The sequence below is a fragment of the Salmo salar genome, chromosome 13 (assembly GCF_965601325.2).
Source record: "Salmo salar chromosome 13, fSalSal1, whole genome shotgun sequence".
NCBI lineage: Eukaryota > Metazoa > Chordata > Actinopteri > Salmoniformes > Salmonidae > Salmo > Salmo salar.
Window position 1 is genome coordinate 4,820,001 of NC_138303.1, and position 25,739 is coordinate 4,845,739.

At 46.7% G+C, this 25,739-nt stretch overlaps 1 protein-coding gene across 2 annotated transcripts in view; it reads left to right on the top strand.

Annotated features, from left to right (window-relative positions):
• LOC106566326 (ubiquitin-like modifier activating enzyme 1) overlaps positions 1-25,163 on the top strand; it is a 72,119-nt gene extending 46,956 nt beyond the window's left edge. For both annotated transcript variants that reach the window (XM_045692799.2, XM_082959780.1), the window contains exons 10-24: positions 9,607-9,783; positions 11,885-11,995; positions 12,203-12,420; positions 12,939-13,120; positions 13,903-14,099; positions 14,415-14,479; positions 16,708-16,903; positions 17,881-17,955; positions 18,194-18,383; positions 19,758-19,846; positions 20,360-20,452; positions 20,811-21,002; positions 22,892-22,993; positions 23,083-23,183; positions 24,246-25,163. In XM_045692799.2, coding sequence (XP_045548755.1) covers positions 9,607-9,783; positions 11,885-11,995; positions 12,203-12,420; positions 12,939-13,120; positions 13,903-14,099; positions 14,415-14,479; positions 16,708-16,903; positions 17,881-17,955; positions 18,194-18,383; positions 19,758-19,846; positions 20,360-20,452; positions 20,811-21,002; positions 22,892-22,993; positions 23,083-23,183; positions 24,246-24,381 — 2,124 coding nt within the window. In that variant the 3' untranslated portion in view covers positions 24,382-25,163. The remainder of the gene's footprint in view (positions 1-9,606; positions 9,784-11,884; positions 11,996-12,202; positions 12,421-12,938; positions 13,121-13,902; positions 14,100-14,414; positions 14,480-16,707; positions 16,904-17,880; positions 17,956-18,193; positions 18,384-19,757; positions 19,847-20,359; positions 20,453-20,810; positions 21,003-22,891; positions 22,994-23,082; positions 23,184-24,245) is intronic.
• The last annotated feature ends 576 nt before the right edge of the window (positions 25,164-25,739 follow it).

A 25,739-nucleotide genomic window follows, 5' to 3' on the forward strand; every position in this document is an offset into this window, starting at 1 on the left:
CCCAAGAAATATGTTATGAAATTTAGATTTTTCTAAAATAAAGATTTAAGGAAGTACGTTAACCTGTTGAGGACAGACGTTCCGCCTGCGGAACCCCTAGCCAACAGCCAATGGCATCGCACGGCGCGAAATACAAAACCAACTAAAATACCACAATTCAATTTTCTCAAACAATCAACTATTTTACACCATTTTAAAGATAAGACTCTCGTTAATCTAACCACATTTTCTGATTTCAAAAAGGCTTTACAGCGAAAGCAAAACATTAGATTATGTTAGGAGAGTACATAGACACAAATAATCACACAGCCATTTTCCAAGCAAGCATATATGTCACATAAACCCAAACCACAGCTAAATGCAGCACTAACCTTTGATCCTCATCAGATGACACTCCTAGGACATTGTTATACAATACATGCATGTTTTGTTCAATCAAGTTCATATTTATATCAAAAAACAGCTTTTTACATTAGCATGTGATGTTCAGAACTAGCATACCCACCGAAAACTTCCGGCGAATTTACTAAATTACTCACGATAAACGTTGACAAAATACATAACAATTATTTTAACCTCTTGGGGCTAGGTGGGACGCTAGCGTGCCACCTGTGGTGCACTCCATCAACAGCAGGTGCATTTCAAGAGCGGCAAATTTGAATCCAAATAAATGTCAAAATTCAAATTTTTCAAAAATACAACTATGTTACACCATTTGAAAGATAAACATCTCCTTAATCTAACCACGTTTTACGATTTCAAAAAGGTTTTACGGCGAAAGCATAAATTTAGAGTATGTTAGGACAGTACATTTACAAGAGTTGTGTGTAATGTTTTGTCAAGTCAAAGACAGGGTCACCAAAACCATAAAACCAGCTAAAATGATACACTAACCTTTTACAATCTCCATCAGATGACACTCCTAGGACATTATGTTAGACAATGCATGCATTTTTAGTTCTATCAAGTTCATATTTATATACAAAAACAGCGTTTTACTATGGCATTGATGTTGAGGAAATCGTTTCCCTCCAATAACCGGCAGTCAAGTCAGCGTCACAAATTAAATAATTAAAATTAGAAAACATTGGTAAAATATTATATTGTCATTTAAAGAATTATAGATTTACATCTTTTGAACGCAATCAACTTGCCAGATTTAAAAATAACCTTACTGGGAAATCACACTTTGCAATAATCTGAGCACTGTGCCCAGAAAAATACGCGTTGCGATACAGACTAGACGTCATGTTGGGGAGATCTAAAATCGAAAATACTATGTAAATAATCCATTACCTTTGATTCTCTTCATCAGATGTCACTTCCAGGTATCACAGGTCCATAACGAATGTAGTTTTGTTCAAAAAAGCTCATCATTTATGTCCAAAAATCTCCGTCTCGTTAGCACATGATGTAAGCCAGCCGGACTTCTCGTCATGAACGAGGGGAAAAAATATATTTCCGTTCGTTCAAACATGTCAAACGTTGTATAGCATAAATCATTAGGGCCTTTTTTAACCAGAACATGAATAATATTCAAGGTGGACGAATGCATAGCCTTTTATAACGTATTGGAACGAGGGTACCCAACATGAAGTAGCGCGCCAGGTGTCTAATGGGACATCACCGTTCCATGGCTCTTGTTCGGTCAGATCTCCCTCCAGAAGACTCAAAACACTTTGTAAAGGCTGGTGACATCTAGTGGAAGCAATAGGAAGTGCCAAAATATTCCTAAACCCCTGTGTTTTTCAATGGGAGAGGTTTAAAGTCAATACAACACATCAGGTATCCACTTCCTGTCAGAAAATGTCTCAGGGTTTTGCCTGCCAAATGAGTTCTGTTATACTCACAGACACCATTCAAACAGTTTTGGAAACTTTAGAGTGTTTTCTATCCATATATAATAAGTATATGCATATTCTAGTTACTGGGTAGGATTAGTAACCAGATTAAATCGGGTACATTTTTTTTATCCAGACGTGCAAATGCTGCCCCCTAGACCCAACAGGTTAAGAATTATAGATACAGAACTCCTTTATGCAATCGCTATGTCCGATTTTAAAATAGCTTTTCGGCGAAAGCACATTTTGCAAAATTCTGAGTACATGGCTCGGCCATCACGGCTAGCTATTTTGACATCCGCCAACTTCGGGGTCACCTAAACTCAGAATTACTATTAGAAAAATTGGAGTACCTTTGCTGTTCTTCGTCAGAATGCACTCCCAGGACTTCTACTTCAACAACAAATGTTGTTTTGGTTCCAAATAATCCATAGATATATCCAAATACCTCCATTTTGTTTGTGCGTTCAGGTCACTATCCGAAGGGTAAGTTGCGAGCGCATTTCGTGACAAAAAATGTCAAAATATTCCATTACCGTACTTAGAAGCATGTCAAACGCTGTTTAAAATCAATTTTTATGCTATTTTTCGCGTAAAATAGCGATAATATTCCAACTGGGCAACGTTGTATTCATTCAAAGACTGAAAGAAAAACATGGCGAGTTCTCGTGACTGCGCATCTCCAGTCTCACTGTCCCCAGGCTGACCACTTACAAACTCTGCTCCTATACTTTGCCCAGAGACAGCAGACACCTCCTTCCACTTTCTGGCGGCTTTAGTGAGCCAATGGAAGCCTTAGAAAGTGTCACGTTACAGCACAGATGCTGTAATTTTGATAGAGATGTAACAGAAGGACAACAAATTGTCAGACAGGGCACTTCCTGCATGGAATCTTCTCAGGTTTTGGCCTGCCATATGAGTTCTGTTATACTCACAGACACCATTCAAACAATTTTAGAAACTTGAGTGTTTTCTACCAAATCTACTAATTATATGCATATTCTAGTTTCTGGACAGGAGTAGTAACCAGATTAAATCGGGTACGTTTTTTTATCCGGCCGTGAAAATACTGCCCCCTATCCCAAAGAAGTTAAGGCACCACATTACCAAACAGCTCGCTCAATCAAGTATGATGGTCTTGTGAGTATAAAAGCAAAGCTTGTTTTCATATAATAATTTTTTAAAGATTGAAAAGGTAGTGGAATGGGATTAGTGTGGTGTGAAGAATCCAATACTTTCACTTATATGTGGTACAAATCACATTATTGTGAAATCACCTCTAACTTTATGAATCAGGCTGTTTGAAAAGGTTTGAATCCTAAGCAACCTGCCTAGACATAGTCTGAAGTACAATACCAACATAGGTACTGTAGTAGGTCAAATCTGTGTGCTGGAAAACCTTGGAGCATGGGTGGATTAGGCGTTGTGGTTCTCCTGTGAATTTCCTGTTTTTTTTGTTTCAGACCAATGCCTACTTCTTACTTAAAATGTTGTTTTTGTTTTTAATATTCAGGTTTTGTTACACCAGAAGGTGATTATACAAAATTATACAACATTTCTACATGCAAAACGTGTCTTTCGATAATGTAATTGATTTATTACAGAGCTAGCACACCTGATTTCTTTTTTTTGTGCTTTTACCTTGTGTCGGAGGAAACACTGTCCAGCTGGCGACCGAGTTCAGCTTGCAGGCACCCGGCCCGCCACAAGGAGTCGCTAAAGCGCAATGGGACAAGGACATCCCGGCTGGCCAAACCCCTCCCAACCCGGGTGACGCTGGGCCAATTGTGTGCTGCCTCATGGGACTCCCGGTCACGGCTGGCTCTGACACAGTCTGGGATCGAACCGGTCTGTAGTGACGCCTCAAGCACTGCAATGCAGTGCCTTAGACCGCTGCACCACTCGGGAGGCCCCTGAAAACACGTATTTTCAACGTCGGGAAAATATGCATTTTCAATGTGAAAATCCCCATAAAAATCTGTCAGTTTAAGCTAGATGCTTTTTGCATTGGATGTGTCTCAATCCTCCAGCATCCTCCAGTGTCACCTCTCACCTTTCCACAGAGTGGTCATATTAACCTCTATGGGCAAGGCGGGACGAATTCGTCCCACCTACGTAACAGCCACCTGAATTCAGTGGCGCGATTTTTGAATCGTTTGAAATACTATTACTTCAATTTCTCAAACATATGACTATTTTACAGCTATTTAAAGACAAGACTCTCCTTAATCTAACCACACTGTCCGATTTCAAAAAGGCTTTACAACGAAAGCAAAACATTAGATTATGTCAGGAGAGTGCCCAGCCAGAAATAATCAGACACCCATTTTTCAAGCTAGCATATAATGTCACAAAAACCCAAACCACAGCTAAATGCAGCACTAACCTTTTATGATCTTCATCAGATGACACACCTAGGACATTATGTTATACAATACATGCATGTCTGTTCAATCAAGTTCATATTTATATCAAAAAACTGCTTTTTACATTAGCATGTGACGTTCAGAAAAAGCATACCCCCCGCAAACTTCCGGGGAATTTACTAACAGTTTGCTAAATTACTCACGATAAACGTTCACAAAAAGCATAACAATTATTTTAAGAATTATAGATACATTACTCCTCTATGCACTCGATATGTCCGATTTTAAAATAGCTTTTCGGATGAAGCATATTTTGCAATAATCTAAGTACATAGCCCAGCCATCACGGCTAGCTATTTAGACACCCGGCAAGATTAGCCTTCACCAAAATCCTATTTCCTATAAGAAAAATGTTCTTACCTTTCCTGTTCTTCGTCAGAATGCACTCCCAGGACTTCTACTTCAATAACAAATGTAGGTTTGGTCCCAAATAATCCATCGTTATATCCAAATATCCTCTGTTTTGTTCGTGCGTTCTAGACACTATACGAATGGTAAATAACGGTCGTGCACATGGCGTGACAAAAAATGTCTAAATATTCCATTACCGTACTTCGAAGCATGTCAAACGCTGTTTAAAACCAATTTTTATGCCATTTATCTCGTAGAAAAGCGATAATATTCCGACCGGGAATCTGCAATAAGCTAAACAGCCGAATGAAATTTCTCCACGGGGGCGAATCGTGCATGCGCCTCATTCAATGGTCCTCTGATCGGCCACTTGGATAAGGCGATAATCTGTTTCAGCCAGAGGCTGCCTCGTCATCGTTCAGGTTTTTCCCGGGTTCTGAGAGCCTATTGGAGCCCTGGGAATTGTCACGTTACAGCTAAGATCCTTACTCTTCAATAAACAGATGCAAGACGCACGACTCCTTGTCAGACAGGCCACTTCCTGCATGAAACCTTGTCAGGTTTTTGCCTGCCATAGGAGTTCTGTTATACTCACAGACACCATTCAAACAGTTTTAGAAACTTTAGGGTGTTTTCTATCCAAACTTGAACAATAATATGCATATTCTAGCTTCTGAGTTGGTGTAGGAGGCAGTTAAAAATGGGCACATATTTTTTCCAAAATTCTCAATACTGCCCCCTAGCCCAAACAGGTTAATGTGTAGCCCAAACTGTTAGAAGTTGGCAAATCGCCAACTTACAATGAGTCCTAAGATGCTTATGGGGGAGGTAGAGCAAAACGGAGTGCACCGAGTCTCATCTTTACATAAAGTTTGTAGGCCAAACCATTCAGACGCTACATATTATTTTGTAATAATAAATACTTTTTTTTATACTTCAAGGAGTCTTAAAATTCTAAATGAAATAGTACGGAGAATTTTTTTTTTAAATGAAATGTATGCATTCAATTCGCTCTGGATAAGAGCGTCTGCTAAATGACTAAAATGTAAATGTAAAGTGGACAGATTTCCGGTATGTCTCATGGTCTGACAAACACCGCTCTAGCTCTGTCACCTTTCGGCGTGCGACATGCGGTGGATTGAGATGCAACCAGTACAAGCTTTGTCATTACTCCGATGCAAAACCACATATTTACAGCTTAACCTGTTAGGGCTAGGGGGCAGTATTGACACGGCTGGATAAAAAACATACCGATTTAATCTGGTTACCACTCCTACCCAGTAACTAGAATATGCATATACTTATTACATATGGATAGAAAACACAGTAAAGTTTCTAAAACTGTTTGAATGGTGTCTGTGAGTATAACAGAACTCAAATGGCAGGTCAAAACCTGAGAGATTCCTTTACAGGAAGTGGCCTGTCTGACCATTTCTTGAACTTCTCTTCCATCTCTATCTTTTACTAAGGATCTCTGCTCTAACGTGACACTTCCTACGTCGTCCATAGGCGCTCAGAGCCCGGGAAAAACCTGAATGTCGTCATCCCAGCCCCAGGCTGAAACACATTATCGCCTTTCTCAAGTGGCCGATCAAGGGACTCTGGGCTTAGGCGCGTGACCTGACCGCCCCCGTCTTTGTGATTTTTTTTTTCCTCTGTTTGCCGAAAAGGAGATTCCCGGTCGGAATATTATCGCTTTTCTACGAGAAAAATGGCATAAAAATTGATTTTAAACAGCGGTTGACATGCTTCGAAGTACGGTAATGGAATATTTAGAATTTTTTTGTCACGAATTGCGCCATGCGCGCGACCCTTTACCATTTCGGATAGTGTCTGGAACGCACGAACAAAACGCCGCTATTCGGATATAACGATGGATTATTTTGGACCAAACCAACATTTGTTATTGAAGTAGCAGTCCTGGGAGTGCATTCTGACGAAGACAACAAAAGGTAATCAAACTTTTATAATAGTAAATATGATTATGGTGAGTGCTAAACTTGCCGGGTGTCTAAATAGCTAGCCCGTGATGCCTGGGCTATGTACTTAGAATATTGCAAAATGTGCTTTCACCAAAAAGCTATTTTAAAATCGGACATATCGAGTGCATAGAGGAGGTCTGTATCTATAATTCTTAAAATAATTGTTATGCTTTTTGTGAACGTTTATCGTGAGTAATTTAGTAAAATTTTACCGAATTCGCCGGAAGTTTGCTAGTTCTGAACGTCACATGCTAATGTAAAAAGCTGTTTTTTGATATAAATATGAACTTGATTGCACAAAACATGCATGTATTGTATAACATAATGTCCTAGGGTTGTCATCTGATGAAGATCATCAAAGGTTAGTGCTGCATTTAGCTGTCTTCTGGGTTTTTGTGACATTATATGCTAGCTTGAAAAATGGGTGTCTGATTATTTCTGGCTGGGTACTCTGCTGACATAATCTAATGTTTTGCTTTCGTTGTAAAGCCTTTTTGAAATCGGACAGTGTGGTTAGATTAACGAGAGTCTTGTCTTTAAATAGCTGTAAAATAGTCATATGTTTGAGAAATTGAAGTAATAGGATTTTTAAGGTTTTGAAAATCGCGCCACAGGCTTCAAGTGGCTGTTACGTAGGTGGGACGAATTCGTCCCGCCTAGCCCAGAGAGGTTAACCTCTATGGGCTACTCAACAGCCAGTTGAATCCTGTGGCGCGTTATTCAAATACCTTAGAAAAAAGAAAAGAAAGCATTCGGTCGACGCGGGCACGCGCCTAAGCCCATAGTACTCTGAGTGGCCACTTGCCAAAAGCGATAAAGTGTTTCAGCCAGAGCCTGCCTCGATATCGTTCAGCTTTTTCCCGGGCTCTGAGACCCTATGGAAGCCGTAGGAAGTGTCACGTTATTGCACAGATCCTGAGTCTTCAATAAAAAGAGCCAAGATGAAACACTACTTCTCAGACAGGCCACTTCCTGCTTGAAATCTTCTCAGGTTGTGGCCTGCCATATGAGTTCTGTTATACTCAGACACCATTCAAACAGTTTTAGAAACTTTAGGGTGTTTTCTATCCAAAGCCAATAATTATATGCATATTCTAGTTACTGGGCAGGAGTAGTAACCAGATTAAATCGGGTACGTTTTTTTATCCGGCTGTGTCAATACTGCCCCCTAGCCCTAACAGGTTAAACTGAGATTTTTTTTCATTATGCTAATTTGATTTCCGTGGGGGTGCGGACATTGAGCTCAGGGTTAAATCCCCTTGAATCAGTGTAGATGAAGGTGAAAAGACGGGTTAAAGAAGGATTTTTAAGCCTCGAGACAATTAGTGGCTTGCGAAAGTATTCAACCCCCTTGGCATTATTTCTATTTTGTTGCCTTACAACCTGGAATTAAAAATGATTTTTGGGGGGGTTTGTATCATTTGATTTACACAATATGCCTACCACTTTGAAGATGCACATTTTCTATTGTGAAAGAAATAAGACAAACAGAAAACTTGAGCGTACATAACTATTCACCCCCCGCAAAGTCAATACTTTGTAGAGCCAACTTTTGCAGCAATTAGAGCTGCAAGTTTCTTGGGGTATGTCTCTATGAGCTTGGCACATCTAGCCATTGGGGTGATGTCCGGTTTGCGCCAGACATAGCGTTTTCCTTGATGGCCAAAAAACTCAATTTTTTTCTCATCTGACCAGAGTACGTTCTTCTGTATGTTTGGGCAGTCTCCCACATGCTTTTTGGCGAACACCAAACATGGTAGCTTATTATTTTTCTTTAAGCAACAGCTTTTTTCTGGCCACTCTTCCGTGAAGCCCCGCTCTGTGGAGTGTATGGCTTAAAGTGGTCTAATGGACAGATACTCCAATCTCAGCTGTGGAGCTTTGCAGCTCCTTCAGGGTTATCTTTGGTCTCTGTATTGCTTCTCTGATTAATGCCCTCCTTGCCTGGTCTGTGAGTTTTGTGGGGCGGCCCTCTCTTGGCAGGTTTGTTGTGGTGGCATATTCTTTCTATTTATTAATAATGGATTTAATGGTGCTCCGTGGGATGTTCAAAGTTTCTGATATTTTTTTATAACCCAACCCTGATCTGTACTTCTCCACATCTTTGTCCCTGACCTGTTTGGTTCTTTATCTCTTTATATATATATCTCTTTATATATATATATGTGTGTGTATATATATGTGTGTATATGAGTGTACACAGGTGGACTTTATTTAACTAATTGTGTGTCTTCTGAAGGTAATTGGTTGCACCAGATCTTATTTAGGGGCTTCATAGCAAAGGGGGTGAACACATGAACACACCAATTTTCCATTTTAAATTTTTCTATACGTTTTTGCAGCAAGTAATTTTTTTCACTTCAACAATTTTGACTATTTTTTGTATGTCCATTACATGAAATCCCCCCCAAAATCCATTTAAATTACAGGTTGTAATTTATTGTAATGCAACAAAATAGGAAAAACGCCAAAAGGGATGAATACTTTTGCAAGTCACTGTAAGACATGGATTGGGTATGTGTGCCATTCAGAGGGTGAATGTGTAAGACAAAAGATTTAAGTGTCTTTGAACAGGGTATGTTAGTAGTTGCCAGGCGAACCAGTTTGTGTCAAGAACTGCAACGCTGCTGGGTTTTTCACACTCAAGTTTCCCAAGTGTATCAAGAATGGTCCACCACCCAAATGACATCCAGCCGTCTTGACACAACGGAGACACCTGAAACCCCACCTCTTTAAGGAATACCTGGGATAGGATAAAGTAATCCTTCTACCCCCCCCCCCCCTTCAAAAAAATATATAGATGTACTATTGTAAAGTGGTTGTTCCACTGGATATCATAAGGTGAATGCACCAACTTGTAAGTCGCTCTGGATAAGAGCGTCTGCTAAATGACGTAAATGTAAACTGTTGGAAGCATTGTAGTCAACATGGGCCAGCATCCCTGTGGAACGCTTTCGACACCTTGTAGTCATGCCTATCAATGTAATGCTTTGCTGTGTGTTCCAGGCTGATGGAGAGGAGTTGGTGTCCCTGGCTAAAGAGGTGAACTCCAGCCAGACGGGGTCAGCCAAGGTGGACGAGCTGGATGACACGCTCATTAAGAAACTAGCCTTCGTCTCCGCCGGCGACCTGGCGCCAATCAACGCTTTCATTGGTGGACTGGCCGCACAGGAAGTTATGAAGGTAAGGAGCCGCTCACTTCCTGTCTTCTCAAAACTGTCTTTCTGCTCTATATGATTATTGTGTGTGTGTGTGTGTGTGTGGACCAGGGTTTCTGTTAGGGAAATGTGGTTGGTGTGCCCAGACATGTGTCCGGACTCGTATGCATTGGGTGCGTAACCTGATGAGGGCGTCCACCCATGGTGCTCAGAATGACAGAAAACACATTTAGGGGGGCGCTAGTGAGCAAGCCATGGAGTAGGTCATGTTTATCTGAGCTCCTACTGAAAAAATGTCAACTTTAAAAAAAAATAATAATAATAATGGTGGAAAGAAATGCACCGTCGATGTTTCTCACCATTATTACACCATTATATATATATATTTTTTTAATGGATTCTCCCAATTACGATCTTGTCTCATCGCTGCAACTGCCCAACGGGCTCGGGAGAGGCAAAGGTCGAGTCATGCGTCCTCTGAAACATGAACCGCCAAACCGCGCTTCTTAACACCGGCCTGCTTAACCCTGGAAGCCAGCTGCACCAATGCGTTGGAGGAAACACCGTTCAACTGACGGCCGAGGTCAGCCTGCAGACGGCCGACACAAGGAGTTGCTAGAGCGATGAGCCAAATACCCCCCCCAGGGGTAGTACCCAACTCGCTAATGACCATCAGGTCCTAATGGCCTGGTACTCTGGGCTCCGTTGTCCCTCCATCGGGTCCTAATGGCATGGTACTCAGGGCTCCGTTGTCCCTCCATCGGGTCCTAATGGACTGGTACTCAGGGCTCTGTTGTCCCTCCATCGGGTCCTAATGGACTGGTACTCAGGGCTCTGTTGTCCCTCCATCGGGTCCTAATGGCCTGGTACTCAGGGCTCTGTTGTCCCTCCATCGGGTCCTAATGGCCTGGTACTCAGGGCTCTGTTGTCCCTCCATCGGGTCCTAATGGCCTGGTACTCAGGGCTCTTTTGTCCCTCCATCGGGTCCTAATGGACTGGTACTCAGGGCTCTGTTGTCTCTGCCGGTAGTGTACGTGTCTCCCGGCAGACTCAAACTAATATTGAAAAACAACCTAACATGTGAACAAGAAAATTAGCCAAGAAACCCCAGCTCAAAGTCGCACTGTACAAGCCTTTCAGGTTAATTCAACCAACTTCTACATTTTGAGCATTGAATTCAAAAAACTATAAATAAATAAAAATGATACCAAATGCTGTGACCCACGTGGTGGTGAAATAGACATTCTTGCCCTCCAGCGCCAAAATCTATCCCCATTTGGCGGGTGCTAATTTCCCACCCTGGTCATGCCCATGATGCAGTGTCTGTACAGTATTATAACTGTCTCTGTCCTAGGCGTGTACAGTATTATAACTGTCTCTGTCCTAGGCGTGTACAGTATTATAACTGTCTCTGTCCTAGGCGTGTACAGTATTATAACTGTCTCTGTCCTAGGCGTGTACAGTATTATAACTGTCTCTGTCCTAGGCGTGTACAGTATTATAACTCTCTGTCCTAGGTGTGTACAGTATTATAACTGTCTCTGTCCTAGGCGTGTACAGTATTATAACTGTGGGTCTGTCCTAGGCGTGTACAGTATTATAACTGTGGGTCTGTCTTAGGCGTGTGCAGTATTATAACTGTCTCTGTCCTAGGCGTGTGCAGTATTATAACTGTCTCTGTCCTAGGCGTGTGCAGTATTATAACTGTCTCTGTCCTAGGCGTGTGCAGTATTATAACTGTCTCTGTCCTAGGCGTGTGCAGTATTATAACTGTGGGTCTGTCCTAGGCGTGTACAGTATTATAACTGTGGGTCTGTCCTAGGCGTGTACAGTATTATAACTGTGGGTCTGTCCTAGGCGTGTGCAGTATTAGAACTGTCTCTGTCCTAGGCGTGTGCAGTATTAGAACTGTCTCTGTCCTAGGCGTGTGCAGTATTATAACTGTCTCTGTCCTAGGCGTGTGCAGTGTTATAACTCTCTGTCCTAGGCGTGTACAGTATTATAACTGTGGGTCTGTCCTAGGCGTGTACAGTATTATAACTGTGGGTCTGTCCTAGGCGTGGTACAGTATTATAACTGTGGGTCTGTCCTAGGCGTGTACAGTATTATAACTGTGTGTCTCCTAGGCATGTACAGGGAAGTTCATGCCCATGAAGCAGTGGCTGTATTTTGACGCTCTGGAGTGTCTGCCTGAGGAAGAGGGAGGCGTCATGCTCACTGAGGAGGACTGTGCCCCTGTGAGTACATTTCACACACCCCGACATCTACCCACACACACACACACACACACACACACACACACACACACACACACACCTAACTCAAACCCTCACAGACCAAACAAATACAGGCACAAAACACATCATGCCTATGTAGAACTATAAAACCTCACTTTCTACCTGTGGTGGGGAAAACGATTAAATTACATCTCTCCCTCTCTCCAGAGGAACAGTCGTTATGACGGCCAGATCGCTGTGTTTGGCTTCAAGCTGCAGGAGGAGTTGGCTAAACAACGCTACTTCCTGGTTGGTGCTGGCGCTATTGGCTGTGAGCTGCTCAAGAACTTTGCCATGATTGGATTGGCTGGCGGAGAGGGTGAGGTCATCGTGACAGACATGGACACCATTGAGAAATCCAACCTCAACAGACAGTTCCTCTTCAGGTGAGACTCGGAGGAGGAGGGACAAACTTAACCCATGGAGGGTTTCAATCGTGCAACACAAACACCACTTTAGCCTTTAACCTGTGTCTGAAATGGCACCCACTTTCCTACGTACTGCATTACGGTTGATCAGTGCACATAGGATCTGTTCAGATGTAGTACACTACATGGAATATAATTTTTATTTTTTATTTAACTAGGCAAGTCAGTTAAGAACAAATTCTTATTTTCAATGACGGCCTAGGAACAAGCGGGTTAACTGCCTTGTTCAGGGGGCAGAACGACAGATTTTGTACCTTGTCAGCTCGGGGGATTCGATCTAGCAACCTTTCGGTTATTAGTCCAACGCTCTAAGCTGTTGCCCCCAAAGGTCTACGTCCCATTTGGGACATAGACCTTCGTGTTTTATTTGAGCTGTTATTGCTTCTTGTTTGCTTGTATTTCATTGTTCTTCTGTGAAGTTTTGTAGGTTTCAAAGGAGCTTTATTAAATAAAGTACTGTTTTGGTTTGTATTCAGGCCGTGGGACGTGACGAAGATGAAGAGCGAGACGGCAGCGGCGGCGGTGAAGCAGATGAACCCATCCATCCGGATCACGGGACACCAGAACCGTGTCGGGCCTGAAACCGAGCGCGTCTACGATGACGACTTCTTCGAGAGCCTTCATGGAGTCGCCAACGCTCTGGACAACGTTGACGCACGTAAGATGCACTTTAAACGTTACTGCGCCTTGTGTGTAATCGTTATCAACCGTTATCGACCGTTATCATTATCGATGACTACAGGCGGTATAGTCACTGCAGTTATCAACGGCTGCAGGCGGTATAGCCACTGCAGTTATCAACGGCTACTGGTTACCGTTTATACCCGCAGAATTTTTGTCTTAGTTTCAACAGACTGCATCCTGCTTGAACACATAAACAGAAGGTGATTTGTTGTTTAGGGCTGAGGAAGAGGTGTCAGGCCAGTTCAATTAGATTGATTAGGGCTGAGGAAGAGGTGTCCAGGGGACTGGGCCAGTTCAATTAGATTGATTAGGGCTGAGGAAGAGGTGTCCAGGGGACTGGCCCAGTTCAATTGGATTGTTTTAGGGCTGAGGAAGAGGTGTCCAGGGGACTGGCCCAGTTCAATTGGATTGTTTTAGGGCTGAGGAAGAGGTGTCAGGCCAGTTCAATTAGATTGACTAGGGCTGAGGAAGAGGTGTTCAGGGGACTGGCCCAGTTCAATTAGATTGGTTTAGGGCTGAGGTGTTCAGGGGACTGGCCCAGTTCAATTAGATTGGTTTAGGGCTGAGGAAGAGGGGTCCAGGGGACTGGCCCAGTTCAATTAGATTGATTAGGGCTGAGGAAGAGGTGTCCAGGGGACTGGCCCAGTTCAATTAGATTGATAAGGGCTGAGGAATATTGGGAACAATTATGCTTTGTGAATGTCCCTCTCCTGTAGGTATGTATATGGTCATATTCCTTGTCTCCCTCTCCTGTAGGTATGTATATGGACCGGCGGTGTGTCTACTACAGGAAGCCCCTGTTAGAGTCCGGTACTCTGGGTACCAAGGGAAACGTTCAGGTGGTCATCCCCTTCCTGACAGAGTCATACAGCTCCTCCCAGGATCCCCCGGAGAAGTCCATCCCCATCTGCACACTGAAGAACTTCCCCAACGCCATCGAACACACACTGCAGGTAACACACACTGCAGGTAACACACACTGCAGGTAACACACACTGCAGGTAACACACACTGCAGGTAACACACACACACACACACACACACACACACTCTGCAGGTAACACACACACACTCTGCAGGTAACACACACACACTCTGCAGGTAACACACACACACTCTGCAGGTAACACACACACACTCTGCAGGTAACACACACACACTCTGCAGGTAACACACACACACTCTGCAGGTAACACACACACCTGTGTGACTGCCGTCGTCTACATGCAGTGTGTGATGTGTTGGTAACTCTGGTGTCTCCTCTCCAGTGGGCCCGTGATGAGTTCGAGGGTCTGTTTAAACAGCCATCAGAGAATGCCATGCAGTACCTCACGTAAGTCTATAGCCCTGAGTTTAACGGCTTTCTCTGTCTGAAGGCTCCTGGCTGGTGCTCTTACAATAGTATTCATCCCCCTTGGCGTTTTTCCTATTGTGTTGCATTACAACCTGAAATTTAAATAGATTTTTATTTGGATTTCATGTAATGAACAAACACAAAATAGTACAAATTGGTAAATTGGTAAAGTGAAATGGGGAAAAAAATACTTGTGTCATCAAATTATATGTATATAATTTTTTTTTTTTAATACAACATCACTAAACAAGCAGCACTATGAAGACCAAGGAGTTCTCCAAACAGGTCAGGGACAAAGTTGTGGAGAAGTACAGATCAGGTTTGGGTTATAAAATATCAGAAACTTTGAACATCCTACAGAGCACCATTAAATCCATTATTAAAAAATGGAAAGAATATGGCATCACAACAAACCTACAAAGAGAGGGCCGCCCATCAAAACTCACGGACCAGGCAAGGAGGGAATTAATCAGAGGCAACAAAGAGACCAAAGATAACCCTGAAGGAGCTGCAAAGCTCCACAGCGGAGATTGGAGTACACTCCACAGAACTGGGCTTTACGGAAGAGTGGCCAGGAAAAAAAGCCATTGCTTAAAGAAAGAAAAAGCAAACATGTTTGGTGCTCGCCAAAAGGCATGTGGGAGATACGGTGGAAAATTCCAAGATTATGTTATAATGCTTTTATTGCATCAAATGGCTGTTTTACGCAACAAAATGTAAGGGATCGTTAGAACGCTCATCCGTGTGTGTTCTACTGAGGATGGGCCTCTGGGAGATTTAACGCTGACAGGTGATTTATGATGTCTTTCGGGTGATAAAACCTAAAGAGACCGCATTCCAGAGCATGAGTTAATGTTTGTGTTCTATATGGTACCAGGGAGAGATGACCCCAGGGCCAGACCCTGGTCGACCCTACAATGAAAGGTGACTGTTGATGCAGCAGATATACTGTCTTCTGTGAATTATTATAAGTATCTTTCATACAAATCTTGTAACCCATTCTATACATCTGTTCGTCATGTAGGTTGAAAGGTGTGTATCTTGGCTATAAAATAATTTTGTAAATATGTCTCGGGGCTCTCAACGAATCATCTGATCGTGATTCGTCGACCAGCCATCATTATCGTAGAGCACTGAATCGATTCACTTTATATGTGTACATTGTATTGACCTGCTCCCTTATTAATAAGTGAATAAAGATTTAGTTTAAGTATAACTCTTACTTGTGTGATAAGTTTCTCTCGTTTTGATAGTAAAGAAATTAACCACCACAGAGACTCTTCAAACATATGAAACAAGGTACTCTGGTCAGATGAGACAAAAATTAAGCTTTTTGGCAGTCAAGGAAAACACTGTCTGGCACAAACCCAACATCTCTCATCACCCCGAGAACACCATCCCCACAGTGAAGCATGGTGGTGGCAGCATGTTTTTCATCTGCAGGGACTGGGAAACTGGTCAGAATTGAAGGAATGATGGATGGCACTAAATACAGGGAAATTATTGAGGGAAAACTTCTTTGTCTTCCAGAGATTTGAGACTGGGATGGAGGTTCACTTTCCAGCAGGACAATGACCCTAAGCACACTGCTAAAGCAACACTTGAGTGGTTTAAGGGGAAACATTTAAATGTCTTGGAATGTCCTAATCAAAGCCCAGACCTCAATCCAATTGAGAATCTGTGGTATGACTTAAAGATTGCTGTACACCAGCGGAACCCATCCAACTTGAAGGAGCTGGAGCAGTTTTGCCTTGAAAAATGGGCAAAAATCCCAGTGGCAAGATGTGCCAAACTTATAGAGACATACCCCAAGAGACTTGCAGCTGTAATTGCTGCAAAAGGTGGCTCTACAAAGTATTGACTTTGGGGGGGTGAATAGTTATGCATGCTCAAGTTTTCTTTTTTTTTTTGTCTTATTTCTTGTTTGTTTCACAATAAAAAATATTTTGCAACTTCAAAGTGGTAGGCATGTTGTGTAAATGAAATGATACAAACCCCCCCAAAAATCTATTTTAATTCCAGGTTGTAAGGCAACAAAATAGATAGAAATTCCAAGGGGGTGAATACTTTTGCAAGCCACTGGTGCTGTTCTATGTTGAAGGCTCCTAGCTGGTGCTGTTCTATGTTGAAGGCTCCTAGCTGGTGCTGTTCTATGTTGAAGGCTCCTAGCTGGTGCTCTTAGTTATATTAATGTTTTTATGATCCAGAGATGCTAAGTTCCTGGAGAGGACCCTGAAGCTGCCTGGAGCCCAGCCGCTAGAAGTGTTGGAGGCCGTCTATAAGAGTTTGGTGATCGACTGTCCTCGCAGCTGGGCCGACTGTGTCACCTGGGCTCGTCACCACTGGCAGTGCCAGTACAGCAACAACATCCATCAGCTACTGCACAACTTTCCCCCAGAACAGGTGCATAGAACAAACTGTTACACACAAACACACACACACCGTGTATACAGAACATTAGGAACACCCGCTCTTTCCATGAGACTGACCAAGTGAAAGCTATAATCGCTTATTGATATCAATTGTTAAATCCACTTCAATCAGTGTAGATGAAGGGGAGAAGACAGGTTAAAGAAGGATTGTTAAGCCTTGAGACAACTGAGACATGGATTTGTGCATGTGTGTCATTCAGAGGGTGAATGGGCAAGACAAAAGACTAAAGTGCCTTTGAACGGGGTATGGTAGTAGGTGCTAGGAGCACCAGTTTGTGTTAAACCCAGCAGCATTGCAGTTCTTTTCACACTCAACAGTTTCCCGTGTGTATCAAGAATGGTCCACCACCCAAAGGACATCCAACACAACTTGACACGACTATGGGAAGCACAGCGACGAATTTATGCTGTTCTGAGATCAAAAACTCAATGTTAGAAAGGTGTTCTTAATGTTTTGTGCTCTCATTGTTCATACACAAACTGGTGGTACAGTCATACAGTTATTAACATGTTACACTAGTATCAATACTCCCCCTCTTTCTCTTTCTTTCTCTCTCCCCCTCTTTCTCTTTCTTTCTCTCTCCCCCTCTTTCTCTTTCTTTCTCTCTCCCCCTCTTTCTCTTTCTTTCTCTCTCCCCCTCTCTCCCCCTCTTTCTCTCTCCCCCTCTTTCTCTCTCCCCCTCTTTCTCTCTCCCCCTCTTTCTCTCTCCCCCTCTTTCTCTTTCTTTCTCTCTCCCCCTCTTTCTCTCTCCCCCTCTTTCTCTTTCTTTCTCTCTCCCCCTCTTTCTCTCTCCCCCTCTTTCTCTTTCTTTCTCTCTCCCCCTCTTTCTCTCTCCCCCTCTTTCTCTTTCTTTCTCTCTCCCCCTCTTTCTCTCTCCCCCTCTTTCTCTTTCTTTCTCTCTCCCCCTCTTTCTCTCCCCCTCTTTCTTTCTCTCTCTCCTTTCTCAGCTGACCAGCTCTGGCGCCCCCTTCTGGTCCGGTCCAAAGAGATGTCCTCACCCTCTGGAGTTCAGCACCAGCAACGTGAGTCCTTCCCCCCTCCCTATCTATTACCTTACCCCTCTACCCTAGCACCTTCTCCCCCCTGTCCTCCCAATCTATTACCTTACCCCTCTACCCTAGCACCTTCTCCCCCCTGTCCTCCCAATCTATTACCTTACCCCTCTACCCTAGCCCCCCCTGTCCTCCCTATCTATTACCTTACCCCTCTACCCTAGCCCCTTCTCCCCCCCATACGTCCTCTAACAGTCTCTCTCTCTAGGACCTCCACATGGACTATGTGATGGCAGGAGCCAACTTGTTTGCCCAGTCGTACGGCATGCAGGGCTCCACCGACCGTGTCGGCGTGGCTCAGATCCTGGACAGCCTATCGGTGCCCACCTTCGTCCCCAGGTCAGGGGTCAAGATCCACGTCTCCGACCAGGAGATGCAGAGCGCCAACGCCAACGTCGGTGAGGAGGAGGAGCTTATAGGCCATCTGTATATAGGCCGTCTGTATATAGGCCATCTGTACGTCTATACGTCTACTGATGTTTATAGTCAACACTTCTCGTTGCATTTACAGTGATCATTCCCTGTAGTGACGTCGGAAGCCAATGAGTATAAACCATCGCAGCAGAGTCTGCAGGGGCGTGTAGAACTAAGCCAGCCATCGCAGCTGAGTCTGCAGGAGCGTGTAGAACTAAGCCAGCCATCGCAGCAGAGTCTGCAGGAGCGTGTAGAACTAAGCCAGCCATCGCAGCATAGTCTGCAGGAGCGTGTAGAACTAAGCCAGCCATCGCAGCAGTCTGCAGGAGCGTGTAGAACTAAGCCAGCCGTCGCAGCAGAGTCTGCAGGAGCGTGTAGAACTAAGCCAGCCGTCGCAGCAGAGTCTGCAGGAGCGTGTAGAACTAAGCCAGCCATCGCAGCAGAGTCTGCAGGAGCGTGAAGAACTAAGCCAGCCATCGCAGCATAGTCTGCAGGAGCGTGTAGAACTAAGCCAGCCGTCGCAGCTGAGTCTGCAGGAGGGTGTAGAACTAAGCCAGCCGTCGCAGCTGAGTCTGCAGGAGCGTGTAGAACTAAGCCAGCCGTCGCAGCAGTCTGTAGGAGCGTGTAGAACTAAGCCAGCCGTCGCAGCAGAGTCTGCAGGAGCGTGAAGAACTAAGCCAGCCATCGCAGCAGAGTATGCAGGAGCGTGTAGAACAAAGCCAGCCATCGCAGCAGAGTCTGCAGGAGCGTGTAGAACTAAGCCAGCCATCGCAGCAGAGTCTGCAGGAGCGTGTAGAACTAAGCCAGCCATCGCAGCAGAGTCTGCAGGAGCGTGTAGAACTAAGCCAGCCATCGCAGCAGAGTCTGCAGGAGCGTGGAGAACTAAGCCAGCCATCGCAGCAGAGTCTGCAGGAGCGTGGAGAACTAAGCCAGCCATCGCAGCAGAGTCTGCAGGAGTGTGTAGAACTAAGCCAGCCATCGCTGCAGTCTTCAGGAGCGTGTAGAACTAAGAAAGCCTCTAGATATGTGACATCTGTTATTTATGCTTTTGCCACAGAATGAAAGCCTTCCAAAGACTGGATGGAAGAAGCCATGTTTGTTCAGGACTTGTGTAGTGTTCTATTAAATGACTACTGAGAGGGAAGAATCCCGGTTATGATTAGAGTATGTTTATTGTGTTTCATCAGAAAAACCTATCAAGACAGGTCCCACCTCTCGCCAGCGGCCACGTGAGAGGATTTTACAACATGCCCCTGTCTCATTGGCCTGTTTCCCTGTCTGTCAACCAATGGACACTGTCGGACTAACCTTCGGATGTCTGTGTGTGTGTGTGTGTGTGTGTGTGTGTGTGTGTGTAGATGACAACAGGCTGGAGGAACTGAAGACTCTGCTCCCTGGACCGGAAGCTTCTTCTCACTTTAAACTCACTGCCATCGACTTTGAAAAGGTGGAGAACTCTCCCTTTACTCTCATCTCTCTCTACTCTACCCCCCTCTCTCTCTACTCTACCCCCCTCTCTCTCTACTCTACCCCCCTCTCTCTCTACTCTACCCCCCTCTCTCTACTCTATCCCCCCTCTCTCTTTTTACTCTATCCCCCTCTCTCTCTACTCTATCCCCCCTCTCTCTCTACTCTATCCCCCCTCTCTCTCTACTCTACCCCCTCTCTCTCTACTCTACCCCCTCTCTCTCTACTCTACCCCCTCTCTCTTTTTACTCTACCCCCCTCTCTCTCTACCCCCTCTCTCTCTCTCTCTCTCTCTACTCTACCCCCTCTCTCTTTTTACTCTACCCCCTACTCTCACTCTGTGTTCCAGGATGATACTCTGTGTTCTAGGATGATGACTGTGTATTCTCTGTGTTCCAGGATGATGACTGTGTATTCTCTGTGTTCCAGGATGATGACTCTGTGTATTCTCTGTGTTCCAGGATGATGACTCTCTGTATTCTCTGTGTTCCAGGATGATGACTCTAACTTCCACATGGACTTCATTGTGGCTGCTTCCAACCTGAGAGCAGAAAACTACAACATTCCCCCTGCAGACAGACACAAGGTGTGTACGTACACACACTCCATCTTACTCACACCGCTCACACACGGGCTCTCTCTGGCTCGTTCGCTGTCTCGCTCTCTCTGGCTCGTTCGCTGTCTCGCTCTCTGTGACTCTGGCTCGCTCTCTCTGGCTCGTTCGCTGTCTCGCTCTCTGTGACTCTGGCTCGTTCGCTGTCTCGCTCTCTGTGACTCTGGCTCGTTCGCTGTCTCGCTCTCTGTGACTGGCTCGCTCTCTGTGACTGGCTCGCTCTCTGTGACTGGCTCGCTCTCTGTGACTGGCTCGCTCTCTGTGACTCTGGCTCGCTCGCTGTGACTCTGGCTCGCTCGCTGTGACTCTGGCTGTCTCTCTCTCTCCCCAGAGTAAGCTGATAGCTGGGAAGATCATTCCTGCGATAGCGACCACCACAGCAGCGGTCGTAGGTCTGGTCTGTCTGGAGCTCATCAAGATCGTTCAGGGACACAAGAAAGTCGAGTCGTTTAAGAACGGCTTCATGAACCTGGCGCTCCCGTTCTTCGGCTTCTCAGAACCCATCGCTGCTCCCAGCCACAAGGTAGGATTGGAGTTGGCAGGGAGGGGGTCTGTGTTTATGCGTGTGACTGTCTAGGACAGGGCTCCCCTGTTATTTTGTCTTTTTTTAATGTATTTATTTGGCCCCTAAAAATGATTTAATTTCCACTCATAAATATAGACATATGTGATGGTATCCTGACGTAATCAACCTTTGTGGTCAATTGCAGGGTACAAATGATTTAGAACTACACTGAACAGAAATATAAACGCAACATGTAAAGTGATGGTCCCAGCATGATCATTACACAGGTGCACCTTGTGCTGGGGACAATTTTAAAGGCCGCTCTAAAAAATGTGCCGTTTTGTCACACAACACAATGCCACAGATGTCTCAAGTTTTGAGGGAGAGAGCAAATGGCACGCTGACTGCAGGAATGTCCACCAGATCTGTTTCCAGATAATTAAATCTACATTTCTCTCCCAGTACGTCCAACTGGCCTCACAACCACAAACCACGCCAGCCCAGGACCACCTCACCCGGCTTCTTCACCTGCGGGATCGGGTGGTGTGGAGGGGAGGGGAGGGGGTACTGAGGACTATTTCTCTCTGTAGTAAAGCCCTGGGGATAAACTCATTCTGATTGGCTAGGCCTGGCTCCCCAGTGGGTGGGCCTATGCCCTGTCATGTGAAATCCATAGATTAGGGCCTTATGAATTTATTTCAATTGACCTGGTTTCCTTATATGAACTGTAACTCAGGTAAAACCTTAATTTTTGTTCAGTGTGTTCTGGCCCCTGACTATGCACTCACAGAGAAAAGGCCCCGTGGCTGAATGTAATTAGGGACCCCTGGTCTAGGATCAGAACACAGAGCTGTATCAAGGGGCCATTTCATAACTAGATGTCAGGTATTTGTGTTAGGCAGGGCTGTTCATTTAGTGTTTGTCTGTACCTCTAACAGATTCCTGCTGCCTCCCCCTCTCTCTCCCCATCCGTCTTTCTCTCCTGCTGCCTCCCCCTCTCTCCCCATCCGTCTTTCTCTCCTGCTGCCTCCCCCTCTCTCCCCATCCGTCTTTTTCTCCTGCCTCCCCCTCTCTCCCCATCCGTCTCTTTCTCTCTGCCTCCCTCCCTCTCTCCCCATCCGTCTCTTTCTCTCCTGCTGCCTCCCTCTCTCTCTCCATCCGTCTCTTTCTCTCCTGCTGCCTCCCTCCCTCCCTCTCTCTCTCTCCATCTGTCTCTTTCTCTCCTGCTGCCTCCCTCCCTCTCTCTCCCCATCCGTCTCTTTCTCTCCTGCTGCCTCCCCCTCTCTCTCCCCATCCGTCTCTTTCTCTCCTGCTGCCTCCCCCTCTCTCTCCCCATCTGTCTCTTTCTCTCCTGCTGCCTCCCCCTCTCTCCCCATCCGTCTTTTTCTCCTGCCTCCCCCTCTCTCCCCATCCGTCTCTTTCTCTCTGCCTCCCTCCCTCTCTCCCCATCCGTCTCTTTCTCTCCTGCTGCCTCCCTCTCTCTCTCCATCCGTCTCTTTCTCTCCTGCTGCCTCCCTCTCTCTCTCCATCCGTCTCTTTCTCTCCTGCTGCCTCCCTCCCTCTCTCTCCCCATCCGTCTCTTTCTCTCCTGCTCCTCCCTCCCTCTCTCCCCATCCGTCTCTTTCTCTCCTGCTGCCTCCCTCCCTCTCTCCCCATCCGTCTCTTTCTCTCCTGCTGCCTCCCTCCCTCTCTCCCCATCCGTCTCTTTCTCTCCTGCTGCCTCCCCCTCTCTCTCCCCATCCGTCTCTTTCTCTCCTGCTGCCTCCCCCTCTCTCTCCCCATCCGTCTCTTTCTCTCCTGCTGCCTCCCACACTTTTCTCTTCCCATCCGTCTCTCTCTCCTGCTTCCTCCCCCTCTCTCCCCATCTGTCTCTTTCTCTCCTGCTGCCTCCATCTCTGCCTCCACAGTACTATGAGACTGACTGGTCTCTGTGGGATCGTTTTGAGGTGAAGGGTCTGCAGGCCAGTGGAGAGGAGATGACCCTCAGACAGTTCCTGGACTATTTCAAGGTACGCCTGCCCTTCATGCTGAGTTTCTGTGCTAAGCTTGCGTTCATTGTTTTGTTTTAACGTTTTGTCTTTCCTTCCTCCCCCTGTAGAATGAGCATCAGTTGGAGATCACCATGCTGTCTCAGGGCGTCTCCATGCTCTACTCCTTCTTCATGCCTGCAGCCAAACTCAAGGAGAGGCTGGTGCTACCGTGAGTCATTCCTAAGGCTGTGCTGTCGGGCCATCTAGAACTGACCTTGCGCCGTCTAGAGCTGACCTTGCGCCGTCTAGAGCTGACCTTGCTCCGTCTAGAGCTGACCCCGCGCCGTCTAGAGCTGACCCCGCGCCGTCTAGAGCTGACCCCGCGCCGTCTAGGGCTGACCCCGCGCCGTCTAGGGCTGACCCCGCGCCGTCTAGGGCTGACCCCGCGCCGTCTAGGGCTGACCCCGCGCCGTCTAGGGCTGACCCCGCGCCGTCTAGGGCTGACCCCGCGCCGTCTAGGGCTGGCCCCGCGCCGTCTAGGGCTGGCCGTCGCGCCGTCTAGGGCTGGCCGTCGCGCCGTCTAGGGCTGGCCGTCGCGCCGTCTAGGGCTGGCCGTCGCGCCGTCTAGGGCTGGCCGTCGCGCCGTCTAGGGCTGGCCGTCGCGCCGTCTAGGGCTGGCCGTCGCGCCGTCTAGGTCTGGCCCCGCGCCGTCTAGGGCTGACCCCGCGCCGTCTAGGGCTGGCCCCGCGCCGTCTAGGGCTGACCCCGCGCCGCCGAGGACTGGCCCCGCGCCGCCGAGGACTGGCCCCGCGCCGCCGAGGACTGGCCCCGCGCCGCCGAGGACTGGCCCCGCGCCGCCGAGGACTGGCCCCGCGCCGCCGAGGTCTGGCCCCGCGTCGAGGACTGCCGTCGAGGACTGGCCCCGCGCCGTCGAGGACTGGCCCCGCGCCGTCGAGGACTGCCGTCTAGGACTGGCCCCGCGCCGTCGAGGACTGGCCCCGCGCCGTCTAGGACTGCCGTCTAGGACTGGCCCCGCGCCGTCTAGGACTGCCGTCAAGGACTGACCCCGCGCCGTCTAGGACTGCCGTCAAGGACTGACCCCGCGCCGTCTAGGACTGCCGTCTAGGACTGGCCCTGCCTAGGACTGCCGTCTCGGACTGGCGCCGCGCTGTCGCGTCGTCTAGGACTGCCGTCTAGGACTGGCGTCGCGCCGTCTAGGACTGGCGTCGCGCCGTCTAGGACTGACCCCACTCTCCCCTCCACTAATCTCCTCATCTCTCCTCCCCCCCAGGATGACAGAGATTGTGACCAAGGTTTCTAAGAAGAAGCTGGGGAAGCATGTTAAAGCCCTGGTGTTTGAGCTGTGCTGCAACGACCTGAATGACGAAGATGTGGAGGTTCCCTACGTCAGATACACCATCCGCTGACACACACACACACACACACACACACACACACACACACACACACACACACACACACACACACACACACACACACACACACACTGGGGGGGCTGAATCACTGAGGGGGGAGAGTAAGGAGGGAGGATGGCTTTGGATCAATCACTTGTAGAGGAAAGGTTATTGGATCCCTGGTTCAAAATGGATCCCTGGTTCAAAATGGCTCCCTGTTCCCTATATAGCGTACCCTGTTCCCTATATAGCGTACCCTGTTCCCTATATAGCGTACCCTGTTCCCTATATAGCGTACCCTGTTCCCTATATAGCGTACCCTGTTCCCTATATAGCGTACCCTGTTCCCTATAGGGAATAGGGTGCCAAACAACGAGCTGAAATCAGATTTTGGGACATGGTTGTGGGGAGATTATAAACGGGTTGGTCCCTGTACCCAACAACTCTCCTACCCTCTCCCCTCAGTAACTCTCCTATCCTCTCCCCTCAGTAACTCTCCTACCCTCTCCCCTCAGTAACTCTCCTCCCCTCTCCCCTCAGTAACTCTCCTCCCCTCTCCCCTCAGTAACTCTCCTCCCCTCTCCCCTCAGTAACTCTCCTCCCCTCTCCCCTCAGTAACTCTCCTCCCCTCAGTAACTCTCCTCCCCTCAGTAACTCTCCTCCCCTCAGTAACTCTCCTCCCCTCAGTAACTCTCCTCCCCTCTCCCCTCAGTAACTCTCCTCCCCTCTCCCCTCAGTAACTCTCCTCCCCTCTCCCCTCAGTAACTCTCCTCCCCTCGACTCTCCCCCTCAGTAACTCTCCTCCCCCGCTCTCCCCCTCAGTAACTCTCCTCCCCTCAGTAACTCTCCTCCCCTCAGTAACTCTCCTCCCCTCAGTAACTCTCCTCCCCTCAGTAACTCTCCTCCCCTCAGTAACTCTCCTCCCCTCAGTAACTCTCCTCCCCTCAGTAACTCTCCTCCCCTCAGTAACTCTCCTCCCCTCAGTAACTCTGTTACCCTCTCCCTGCATTGTGTAAAACAAGTTGTGATCTGACCAGTAATGGCAAACTAAACTAAACTGGAACAAACCCATTACATCTCTATGGATTTGATAAATTTTTGGAAAAACTCAAATCCAGGAAACGGCCCTAAAATCACTTCCTTGGATTCTATTTGAACTTTAAAATGAGGGAGTTGTGAATAAACAGGAACCCTTGACTGCCCTGGCCCTTACTGTAACATAACCTGAGAGGAGGAGCAGACTGACAGACCCGTGACCCTTGACGGCCCTGGCCCTTACTGTAACATAACCTGGGAGGAGGGGGCAGACTGACAGACCCGGGACCCCCAGGTTTGGTATTTTAACAGGTGCCTCTGCCTCCTCCTTCCTT